The 13,685-nt window shown below is 39.3% G+C and overlaps 1 protein-coding gene across 9 annotated transcripts in view; it reads right to left on the bottom strand.

Moving 5' to 3' along the window:
* Positions 1 to 13,685, bottom strand: part of LOC136878689 (DNA repair protein XRCC4) — a 113,735-nt gene that overhangs the window by 7,504 nt on the left and 92,546 nt on the right. For all 9 annotated transcript variants that reach the window (XM_068228923.1, XM_068228916.1, XM_067152132.2 and 6 more), the window contains exon 4: positions 10,401 to 10,538. In XM_068228923.1, coding sequence (XP_068085024.1) covers positions 10,401 to 10,538 — 138 coding nt within the window. The remainder of the gene's footprint in view (positions 1 to 10,400; positions 10,539 to 13,685) is intronic.

Here is a 13,685-nt window from a genome sequence, read left to right on the forward strand (position 1 = left end):
TGAGAAATATATATGTACACTTTAAAATAACTGGCAAAAACCATCTGATACGGTGGTATTTGAAGGTGCTCAAATACGTCAGCCTTGTGTCGGTAGGTTTACTGGCATGTAAAAGAACTGCGGGACAAACTTACAGCACCTCAGCATCTTAAAAAACCTTAAATAGTAATGGGATGTAAAATTATTAATACACAGCTCAAAAAAAATTAGGGGAACATGTTTTTGAGTGTATGCCATGCTCCACAAAACAATACCTCACACCCAGGTATGTTACCAACTAAACCTTTATTCTTTACCATTGAAGTATACAAAAGAACATTGATGGATTCACGTTCATTTTCAGAACATAAACGGAAATGTCCAAATAGGTACGAAAACAAAGTGATAACAGTCCTCCAGAGTGGATTTTTATCACAGTTGGAGAGTTTCAGTATGGTGTATGTCCTCCACGAGCATTTATCACAGCTTGGCACCTATGTGGCATGCTCTGTATAAGTCGATAGAGGTCACGTTGTGGTACCAGGTCCCATTCTTCAACGAGAGGCTGTTCAAGGTCTTGGAGAGTCTGTGGTAGGACAGGACACCCACGAACACTTCTGTCAAGCCTATCCCAAACATGTTCGATGGGATTACGGTCAGGACTCACTGTTCGCCAATCTATCTCTTGAATGACCAGTTCTCGCAAGACAGCTCTGGTGATGCGCGCTACATGAGCCCTGGCATTGTTGTGCATGAGTAAGAATTCAGGGCCAACATCGTATTCAGCAACCAACATATGCTGTAGCAGTATCTGCTCGATGTACCCTGCAGCGGTAAGATTACCACGGACAACGACTAGATCCGTATGGCCATCAATACTGATGCCATTCCACACCATCATAGAACCTTGTCCGAATCAGTCGCCTTCCTGGACAACATTTGGCCTGTACTGCTCACCACGGCGTCTCCATACATGTTGACGTCCACCACGCTGTGTCAGGGGAAATCTAGACTCGTCTGTGAACAACACAGGTCTCCACTGGCGAAGTTGCCAGTCGATGTGGGTACGGGCAAACAGAAGACGAGCTCTGCGATGTTGCTGTACTAAATGGGACACTCGAACAGAACGTCTGGGTAGTAAGGACACTTCTCTTAACCTGTTCCTTACTGTCTGGTCAGACACCATGACTCCAGTGACCCTCCTGAGGTTTTGTTATAGTTCTCCGACAGTTTCTGAACGACGCCGCAATGCACAGATGATCAGATATCGGTCATCCTGTGGGGTTGCCATGCATCCACGACCTTGTCCAACCCTCCTTGTGAACTGGCTTGTCTCAATGTAGCGATTCCACAAGCCTTGAATAACTGACGGAAAGACATTGAGATCCACATCAACACAAAGAAATGTCCATCCTTCCTGGATTAAAGTGACAGCCCTTGTGACTTAAACCTCGTTAAGATGTCTCGTGGGTTGTGCTGGTTTACGTAAAACCTGCTCAAATGACCGCAATAGTCTGTGTACCTCACGACGACACACGGACGCACCACTTTTCACTTTGTTTTGAGGGGTCACCTGACACATTAATGCATGGCTATGCCTATGGATGGAGTATAACTTCAATTTGACATACCCTGAGTAGCTAAGGTCTCAAGGTATGCTGTACAACCATTGGAACCTCATCTACCAAATTAACGTTCACATACCAGACGTTGCAAAACGTTACAAAACATGTTCCCCTCATTTTTTTCAACTGAGTATTATTTTTAGACTCAAGAGATATACTATAATTTATAAGCCTGTGATAATAATTCCTCTGTCACACTATGTAACTCGGTACCTAATAACACATGTACATAATCCTTTGTTTAGAAATAGACCCTCAGCAGGTTTGTCATAAGACACAGTATTGTACGATTGTTATGTTTTGGAATATAAATGGTTCCTTAAAAGAAGCACAGACAAAGGCACAGCTGCCTCGGCAATCATGGCTAGGTAGTTTTCCCTGAAGGCAAACCTCTTCCACAACTCGCCCATCATCCCTGGTATGGTACCTCCTGCACCCACTAACAATCCATAAACGGAGCCAAAGTTTACATCATATTTCCCCATGATGTAATTGGATACTGGAACGTAGACTGCCTGCTACTCAGAGTGCACATCATGAGGCTTTTGTTCACCTGATTCTGGACGTACTGTTAGGTCCTATATTACAGAATGATCTCTCTGTTTATCTTTGAGACTACTCAAATGCAACTTCCCAAACATATTTTTTTCTCTCCACAACTCCAAATCTGTAGAGCCAATGTTTGAACAGTAGTAAATAGAAAACTACTACTCTGATATACCTGTAATGGGATACATGTAACACTGTGGCAAAGAAAAAAGAAACTTTCATTAACCAAAATTGGGAAAATTAATGCTGACAGATTCAAATAATTTGGAAAATTTATGATCATTTGAATATAACAATTTTGTGTTTATTTCTAAGGGCATATTTAGTTTGGAAAATATTATTTTCACTCTAATACAAATTATTTACTTGTAGGTTCCCACTTTTGATCCTCTTTATTTTGTTTTCATTTTTGCATACTGGTTTGTATTGAAAAATAGTCCAACTCACTTGAACCTACCATGGAAAACACCTTGATCCTCAGTGAAGGGATCGGGTGCGATATAATACAAACTGCACAGGCGTAGGCCTAATCTGTTAAGCTATCTTCATCGGCGGAGGTCCACCATCTTACTGCATTTCACACTTATCATCAAATTCTTCGATTTATATTTCTAAATCACTACTACCACTGCAGTAGCTAATACCAATATATGGTCCGTTATTGGACATTATAAACTTTCCAGCTAACTCATTCTTGGTTGCCTGCGTTTCGCCCTCGTGTGCTAAGTTAGGCTCGTCAGTTGGGACTTAGCACACCACCCAAGACGCAAGGCTAGTGCATATCATGGAGGCCACTGCATAGGCTACTTGAAGCCACCAGCAGTGCCAATGCACTATGAGAGCTATGTCTCATTTTCAAAAATCATTTGATGGACAGGCAGGCATCAATTTTTGAAAATGAGACATAGCTCTCATAGTGCATTGGCACTGCTGGTGGCTTCAAGTAGCCTATGCAGTGGCCTCCACGATATGCACTAGCCTTGCGTCTTGGGTGGTGTGCTAAGTCCCAACTGACGAGCCTAACTTAGCACACGAGGGCGAAACGCAGGCAACCAAGAATGAGTTAGCTGGAAAGTTTATAATGTCCAATAACGGACCATATATTGGTATTATAAATTTACTCATTCGGGACAAATATTTTAGGTTCCCTATGGGAATCAACATCTACATCATTTGATGGCCAGGCAGGCATCAATTTTTGAAAATGAGACATAGCTCTCATAGTGCATTGGCACTGCTGGTGGCTTCAAGTAGCCTATGCAGTGGCCTCCATGATATGCACTAGCCTTGCGTCTTGGGTAGTGTGCTAAGTCCCAACTGACGAGCCTAACTTAGCACACAAGGGCGAAACGCAGGCAACCAAGAATGAGTTAGCTGGAAAGTTTATAATGTCCAATAACGGACCATATATTGGTATTATAAATTTACTCATTCGGGACAAATATTTTAGGTTCCCTATGGGAATCAACATCTACATCACTGCCGTAGCTATCAATTTCATCAGTATAACCTTCTAAATCAAACATTCTTTCATCATCTGTAACACAATCCACCTCTGGCCGCGCCGCTATTTCAATTTACATCGAGTGCAACCTTGCCATGATATATGCGTCACATATTTCCAAAGGCAATTAAAACTGTTATTCAAAGATCACTAAACATTAAGAAACATAGCAATTTTTTCTAAGTACTGTGTGCTAAGAATGCCAGTAGTTAACTCTAAAATTTACCACAAGATGACAGTGTTATATACTCCTAAAACACAGGTACAACCTAGTATGATATATGGCAGAATGCAATTTTTTTTCGCTATGGATTTAGTACAATATATTACGGAGGAGGTTAAATGGTTTCTATCTGAGGTATTTTCTACTTTTATTTAATCATAAATTAGACTGAAGAACCTAATAGTTGTAGATTAAATAAGTCAAAACCGAAAAGAAATGGTTTCCTCTTTAAAAAAAAAGTAATTCTCATAAGCAATACTTCTACGTCTAGACTTACAGAATCAGTACAATGTCAGAATGTAAATATCTTTTAAGTCTTCCTCCGTTAGTTGAGTATATGAGCCGCAAAATCAATTACTAGATTCAGCACACAGAATTTTCACATTAACATCCTGTCGAGACACTGCCTATGAAGAGTGGATACAAATACTCATGGTGATGATGTGAGGAACACTTGTGCTCCCTATACGACAAACATGTTACTGGTGAATTGGCGCATCACTACTGAACAGTATTGATACTTCCGGACTGAAGTTACAATGAGTATGTTGGTAGTTTCTGTAGTTTGTATAACCCAATACAACACTACACACAACTTTAGAAGCAATAATTATGAATGTATGACACTTATTAGGCCCTGGGAACTGACCTAGGGAGAGTCTCTGCGACCACCTTGAGACTCTTGGCTAAATGGAGGTGTGATGCGAATATAAGAACTCAACAAGAGAGTTCTCTTAGCCTCTCTCACCTAAATTCTCCGTTTCCTACCTACATGTGGTGCCCCTGTTAAGCCGAGCAACCCAGTGGAAGGTTGGGTAACAACCCCAGCGGGAAGCTGGGTCGGTGAGCAGAGTGGAATTGGGGGTCAGTGGAAGGCAACGGGAAACCACCACTGTTAATTTTCCCAAGACAACCTCATGGCTTTACTCAATCATAAATCAGTGTCCGGAGTAAGTCTCCCAGTCGGATCTCCGGGGGGGACATGGTTGAGAGGAGCATCTGAACGTGCAAATCAATCCAAACCAACTTTGCGCGTAGTTAGAAAGATTGCAACCTGGAATGTACGAGGTCTCTTACAGACAGGAAAACTGGCTATCGTTGAAAGAGCAATGAGCCTACATGATCTGGACATACTTGAACTCAGCGAGACACATTGGAAAGGTTGTGCCCATTTTGTCACTCGCTCGGATAACACCATATATTTTTCTGGAAGCAAGGATCTCAGTCGGAATGGTGTCACTGTAGTGATTCCTAAAATACTAGCCAGTGCTGTCATCGGATATGAGCCTGCCTCCCACAGAATCATCTCCATTAAGATGAATGCTTCTCCGTGTAGGATCAACTTCATTCAGGTTTATGCTCTTACTGCAGTTGCACTGGATGATGAAATTGATGAATTCTACGAGTTGCTGGAACACACCATCAGAAAGATTCCTCAGAAGGAAATATTAGTCATTCAGGGTGATTTTAATGCGAAGATAGGCGAGACTATTGAAGATAATCATTTGGGACATGTGGTTGGAAGGCACGGTCTAGGTGTGAGAAATGAGCGTGGTGAGCGTCTACTGGAGTTTTGTGTTGGCAATAACCTGTCTATCTGCAATACTCTCTTCCAACATCACCCACGGCGTCGATACACATGGATTTCTCCTGGCGACAGGGTTCGAAATCAGATTGATTTAATTTTGGTGAGGCAACGATGGCGGACTTCTGTACTGGATTGCAAAACCTATCCTGGAGCAGACTGTGGTAGTGACCACATTATGCTATCCATGAAAATGGGGATCAAACTGAAACTGACCAAGAAGAAGAGAGTGACACAAGTTCACGTTACTGACAAAAAGGCTCTCCAAGATTCTGGAGAAAGAATAAGGCCAAAACTCCAGCAAGTACAGGAGGAAGGATCAGCCTCCCAAACATGGGATAACCTCAAGTCAATCATTAACTTTTCTCTCCCTGAACCATTTACTAATTCTTCCCAAGCTAAGCACCCCTGGATATCGAACACCACTCTACTGCTGATAGAAGAGCGGAGCACACTGAAGAAACATGGCATTCAATCCAAGCAAGACGAAGAAGCATACAGTAAACTTTGCCGCAAAATACAGCGCAATTGCAGAGCTGACAAGACACGGTATCTCACCAGTACTGTGATGAAATAGACCAACATCATAGGCTGAATCAAACACGTGATCTTTTTAAAAAAGTCAGCAGCATTACCCATGAGTTCAAACCACGCACATGGGTGATTGAAGATGAAGATGGCAACCTCATTACTGATAAGAACAAAGCAATACAGAGGTGGAAACAATACTGTGAAATGCTGTATTGCAAAGGAAATAATTCTGAACAGAAAATTTCTTTGAGGTATGAAGAAGAACCTGATATTTTATTAACTGAAATTGTGAATGCTGTCAATCATTTGAAGAACGACAAAGCCCCAGGTATGGATGGTATTTCGGGAGAAATGCTGAAAGTGATGGGGGAGGAGGGCATGCGTGTTTTACATTTGGTATGTAATATGGTGTGGAAAACTGGTGAATGGCCCAAGGACTGGACAACATCAATACTAATCCCTCTTCACAAAAAGGGGTCTATAAGGGATTGTTCCAATTATCGTACTATCGCATTAATATTCCATGCAAGCAAAGTTCTGCTCTACATAATAAATCAACGCCTAAAACCATTCCTGCAACCTCAGATATCCGCAGAACAAGCAGGCTTTGTTGCAGGTAAAGGAACACGAGAGTCTATCCTGAACATGAGACAGATAATTGAGAAATGTCGCGAGTTTTGTGTCCCTGCCTTTATTTGCTTCCTGGACTACAAAAAAGCCTTTGATTATGTTATGTGGGATAAGTTGTGGCAGGTGCTAAAGGAATTTGGGGTTCCACTGCACTTAATATTGTTACTGAAAAGCCTGTATAAAAACCACGCAGCAACCATAAAGGTGGATGGTGATCTCTCAGGCATTTTCAATGTGACAAATGGAGTGAGGCAAGGTTGTATATTATCACCTCAACTCTACAACATCTATGCAGAGTGTCTCATCAAAAGAGCTCTCAATGGCTGGAATGGTGGAATTTCGATTGGTGGCAGAAAAATTAATAACCTGCGCTTTGCAGATGACACTTCCCTCATCGCTGGTAGTGAAGAGGAACTTCATGACTTGCTTACAAGGGTGAAGAACACTAGTCTTCAGTATGGTCTAGAGATAAACATCAAAAAGACCAAACTAATGGTAGTTGATCGGCAAGGTGAAATCCAACTTATGGGATACCTAAAGGACCTGGGATATAGTACAGGAATTTGTATACTTGGGGTCTTGTAAGATAGGAAACTTAAAAGGGTCCACCTTTTCAATACAAATAAATGTTATAGTTTATTTACAACATATATTTACACTTGGAACTAGTTTTGGCGCTGTTTGGCGTCATCTTCAGCCAAAATGTGGGAAATGGGCATAGGCGTAAGCATGCAAACATTTATATTATACAAGATGTTAAATCAGTGTGATTAAATGAGAGACATGAAATTGTGAAGTACAATGTCAGTTTCAAAATGGTCATGAAGGGTGAGTCAAAACTGTATAAACATGAGATAGGGTTCAAAAACATAATCACTTAAAAAAAAAACATATAAACTGTAACAAAACCACACGGAAGTTCGAGATGATTGGCATTGGAGATTCAAATTATTTCAGACACTCTTCCATTGAATGTTGCCTGCCACGAGTGTAGTACAAAACATAGGTTAGATTTCAATAAATACAATCGTCTCAAAAACGCACATAACATTTTAAAAATATTTTTGGGTTGAGATGAAATCTGGCAGTTAGGGATTGAAATCACTTATTCACTAAGCGTCAATTCAAAACCAGCTGTGAAGGGTGAGACAAAATTGCATAAGCGTGAGTTTGGACTCAATAAATGCAAATGCAACACACTCGAAACTGTAGGTTCGTGATGGATTTGGCACATAAAGGTCTGCGTTCACTCATTCATTGAATGGCACTGGTGCAAGTGTAGTTCAAATACGAGTTAGGATTTAACATAATCAAGCCTCGTAGAATTGCACGTGACGTCTGAACTCATGGTGCGAGATGAACTTGGCAGTAAAGGTTCGAATTTGTAGATATTCAGTAATGCCACTTCAAAACAGTCCATGAAGGGTGAAACAAAAGCTATAACTCACTCGAGTTAGGACTCATTAAATACTACTTTCAGATACAAATAACATATTCAAATTTTTCGTAGTACAAGGTGAAATTGGCAGTTAAAGAAATAAAATTTGTAGACACTTCTTCGTCGGATGCCATATAATATATCTAAATCTAAGTGCGAGATGAACATGGTAGTTAAAGAATCACATTTGTTGAGGGTGTAGTAAACATATTCAGCTCGACAAGAATATAAAATTCGAATTAAGGAAGACGTTCCTCTGAGAGCTTAGAAGTTGACTGTGCTAATATTTGTGGTCTATTGTTGCACGTTACGTGTAGGGTAGGGTGTCTCACCCTTCACAGCTGGTTTTGAATTGACGCTTAGCGAATAAGTGATTTCAATCCCTAACTGCCAAATTTCATCTCAACCCAAAAATATTTTAAAAATGGTATGTGCATTTTTGAGACGATTGTGTTTATTGAAATCTAACCTATGTTTTGTACTACACTCGCGGCAGGCAACATTCAATGGAAGAGTGTCTGAAATAATTTGATTCTCCAATGTCAATCATCTCGAACTTCCGTGTGGTTTTGTTACAGTTTGTATGTTTTTTTTAAGTGATTATGTTTTTGAACCCTATCTCATGTTTATACAATTTTGACTCACCCTTCATGACCATTTTGAAACTGACATTGTACTTCACGATTTCATGTCTCTCATTTAATCACACTAATATAACATCTTGTATAATATAAATGTCTGCGTGCTTACGCCTATGCCTATTTCCCACATTTTGGCTGAAGATGACGCCAAACAGCATCGAAACTAGTTCCAAGTGTAAATATATGTTGTAAATAAACTATAACATTTATTTGTATTGAAAAGGTGGACCCTTTTAAGTTTCCTATCTTACGTTCTCAGTTCAATACGGACAAAAAATGAAATTCTTAGATTTAAAAATACTTGGGGTCTGTCATCAATGACACGGGAAGCTGTGATAAAGAGGTAAAAAGACGTATTGTCTTAGGTCATGCTGCAATGGTTAAACTTACTAAGATCTGGCAGAACCGGGCAATAACAAAAGCCACGAAGATGCTCTTGGTAGAATCACTAGTGTTCTCCGTCTTTTTGTACGGCTGTGAGACCTGGACCGTGAATGCTAAAGACAAAAAGCGCATTTATGCCTTTGAGATGTGGTGTTGGCGGAGAATGCTACGTGTATCCTGGACAGAAAAAAGAACTAATTTTTCCATTCTGGATGAACCCTGCATCAAGAAACGCCTATCTGCCCGTGTGAGTGAACGTTACCTCCAGTTCCTTGGCCACATTTTAAGACGAGATGGAGAGAACTTGGAAAAGGTAATTTTACAAGGCAAAATTGAAGGCAGTAGATCACAAGGAAGAACAGCAAGCAGATGGATAGATCAGGCAAAGAAGATCACTGGACTATCACTTCAGGTCATATTAACGAAATGTGAAAACCGCTCGGGATGGAGACATCTTGTCAAGGTTGCAACAAGGAAATGATGGAGTTATGAGGTCACGACGCTCAGTAATGAGCACAACGACTAATGATGATGATGATGATGATGATGATGATGACACTTATTACATATATTCATTCAGACTGCTCTGTAGTACTTAATAGTTTCATACTGTACACTAAATACTGTACATCACAGTCAAGAAATCATCCAACTATACACTAAAAATTATGGAGCATACGTTGCACCAGTCTTCACCTCACCATTACAATGTCCCCGAGAATAATTCCGTTGCCATCGCTCTCTTCCCAATGAACTCTGCAACTTCAACAGATAAATTTCCTTTTATATTCACAAACATTTTCCCTAGGATCTACAATAATTTTACCTGATTTACACAGAATACTATTAATTTTCTTCTCAATTTTCCTTATAGCCCAGACAAGTTCCCATTCTGCTAACCTAAGTCTTTGCAGGTTGTTCCCAAACTCTTTAAATAATTTCTTCTTGCAATCTACAATTATTTGTTTTTAAAATTGAGCCCACATGTTTCAGTCATATTATTCTTGTGTTTAGCAAGTGTCTAATAATAAAAAATTATATTATTAATGGTATGTTTTGTACCAGAAACTATACAAAACAAAATTCATTCTTCTGCTTGAAACAAACATAACACAAGAGTATTAAAACATAGATGAAGTTACAGCACTAAGAGAACTGAATAAAATTCCATTAGTCATAATTTTATGAATGTGTAAATAACTTAGATGTGGTGATGGGGAAGTGTGTTTCATACTAATGCTTGCAATGAAGATTAAACAAAGCATTCAGGTTTAAAACACAATGAACATAAACACACTCATGGTTACATACCCAGTATTGTTGTTTGCAATTCCAAAATCTTTTCCTTTTTTGCATTTAAAATAGATAGGAATTTCCCATAAAGTACTGCTTCTTGATGTGATTTCTCAGTAGCAAACTGCTCTAATTTTTTCATCAAGTCATTTTTATCTGGAAAGAATACAATCATATCAGAAACAAATCATGTCATATATAGAAATGTGATAATATGGGCACATGGTCAGAAGAGATGCAGCAACAATTCCAAGAACAGCCCTAGAGCTCAACCCAGATGGATGAAGACTTAACTGGAGGTAGATAAATTGCTTGCAGGAAGATGTACAAGTTACTGGCATTTGTCACGTTGATGCTGTAGACAGGAAAGAATGGAGGACATGATACAGAACAGCGGACCCCATATGATAAGGATAATATACTAGGAAGAAGAGAAACAAGAATACTACCACATAATAGGATAAACATAACGAAAGGTATCGAAAGAAGAAGCAATAGTAAAAGAGACATGGACAAACATGAAAAAACAGAAGGACAAGGACATACTGACTTTCCATAGTGATAAAGTAGTTATTACTTAGAAAAATTAAAAAAATTTCGAACCATACATGATTGATCCAGTTAGTAGAATAAATAGTGTTTGGTGTTTATTGGAAGTAATCAAGATTAATTATTTCTTTGGATGCTCCTTACTATTATAGGTTACATAGGTTAGGTTTACCTTATTTTGTATCTGGGTTGGGGGAAACAGAAAATATTATTCCATTATTTTGTTTAAATATCTTCAGTGTTGTTGATAGGATACTTATCAAGACAGGTTATTATATGGAGCACAGGTATTAAACACAATATTTCGTATAGCACTTTGAGATCTGTTGCAGCTGTCATGATGGAAAAATTCCTTAAATAAACAATACAATACAGGTAGCGTTGTAAATTTAGCTAAAGAAAAAACCAATACAATACAGGTAGCGTTGTAAATTTAGCTAAAGAAAATAAAAATTCTTCACAAGAATATACAGCATTTGAATGACAAGACAGTTAACAACTGTTAACGACAGAGATTTCTGGCAATTATTGCTGTTGGCATACGGTCGAGTAAAGCAACAAATTCAGATACTTTGATATTTGTAGTTCAAATTAGGATTCAGCTAAGTACAGTTTAGAAATTGAAGTGTAGTTATTTTATTTACAAGCATTTTGCTTGTTTTATTGGTGTGTAATCATTTTGATATTTCAACATTCGACATAATGGCCGTTTTCATTTCTGTTAGAGCATAGCAGATTAAAATAATAACAAAATAACATTCAATAAAGAAATAAAATTTGTCTGTTTCCTTAACAAAAATAGTCAATTCCAAGTAAATAGAGGTCAAAGAACATAAACATGGCATCACAACACTTTTATTAGCTGTTAGTTTTAAGACATTTGTATGTATTGAACTCAACCCCATGCACTCCTATCCAATTTTCTATTCACTGGAACATTTCTTTTTTTTTTTTTTTTAATTTTCATTTGTAATCTATTTCTGAAGCATCTCTCATTACATTCCAACAATAGTCTGCAAGCATAGATGAGTTCAAATGCCCTGGTACCTTCTTTCAGTTGCTGAAATGTCTTGAGTGAAATGGTCTCCATGCTCTTAACTCGAAGTGCCACAATTGCTTGAAGAGATGTCACGATAAGAGTGAAGAAAGTGGATCTTCAATGACATATTACAACCTAACTCCTGAGATGGCCTGTCAAAGTAGCAGTAATATGCTGTCTTCATTAATAGAGTCGCTTCACATTTCTGAGGTCACTTCGCCTAGATAACAGAAGTTATCCACAGTATTTACACATTTGCGCAGCATCTTTGAAGTCTAAAAATATATATATAGACTAGCAAGATACCCGTGCTTCGCTACGGAATTATATTGAAATTTATAATTGAATGCTTAACGTTTTATATATAATCCTCCGAAATTCGCGATCTGACTCGTTTTCTGAGAGAATCCACCAAAATTTGCGATCTGACTCGTTTTCTAATAGATTACAGCAAGTTTCCTCCCATTTTTCAATCTTTCTTTCCAGGAATCGATTTCGTACTTCCCGGGCTAGGTCCAGGTATTCCACCCGGTCAGTTGGGTCCCTAAATCTTTGCCATCTTTTCCTATAAGCATTTTTAATATGGATCAAATCCTTGAGGAGATCCAGCGTGGTTTCGTCTTGGGTGCCTTGGCAGTACTGAACCCGCGGCTGGACTGCATTCTTAGTCATTATCCGTCCAGGACCCGTTTCCAGCGCGGTCCGCACATTTGGCGACGGTCCAGAACATTATTATTATTATTATTATTATTATTATTATTATTATTATTATTCCGTGCCCGGTTAGCTTCCGTGGGGGTCATGCATTGAACTGAGTAATTGTTTGGCATAACTTCACGGAAGACACTGGGGCGGGGGGCCTTAACCCCGACACGGCGCGTCCCATATGGCTGATAGGGAATGTTCCTGTAGATATGCAGGACAGGTGTGAATAAGGCTTAGCCAAATAAACACCCGCGGATCAACTGAGGCAAAAAGGTCTGCAGTCAACGGTCTCGATGGCGGATGAGGATATTTCCCAACGGCTGAGAGGGCGGAAGAACTGGCTCTACGGCTAACAACCGTAGTTCTAACCACGGACAGAGTAATCTGTCCCACCAAGCATTACCATGAGGTAACATTATGCATGATGGAAACACTTTCAAGGAAAACTACCCCAGGTGGTACCCAGCAATGGAAATCCACCGTCATACCAGGCGGTGCAAACAAGCCTTCGGATTCTGGGGAGCTTGTACCAACATGCAAGATGGAGTCGGAGCCATCTGGTAGCCAGACTGATGACGTACTAACGACAAACACGACTAACCTAAAACAAAATCTAAGGACAAAGAAACATCACTATTTTGGAACTATCAACATACAGACTCTACTTAGGACGGGGAAATTAAAACGGACTTTGGATGAAATGGAAAATCAGAATATTCTAATACTAGCAGTGCAAGAGACTCGTTTTACTGATATTAATACGTTTGATTCAGAAAATTATAGAATCTTTAAGGGTAAACCTGGACGAAAAATTGGAAGAAATCTGCAGCAACTTGGCACAGCATTTTTTTGTAAACAAAAGGGTTATTGACTGCGTAACGGACTTCTCTTCTCCTTCTGATAGATTCTCCGCTCTAACACTGAAATGTGCAAACAAGAGATACACACTATTCAATGCACACGCCCCCATAAATGAAGACAACAGAAACAATCCTGATAAGGTGAAAATA

The sequence above is a fragment of the Anabrus simplex genome, chromosome 1, assembly GCF_040414725.1.
Source record: "Anabrus simplex isolate iqAnaSimp1 chromosome 1, ASM4041472v1, whole genome shotgun sequence".
NCBI classification, from domain to species: domain Eukaryota; kingdom Metazoa; phylum Arthropoda; class Insecta; order Orthoptera; family Tettigoniidae; genus Anabrus; species Anabrus simplex.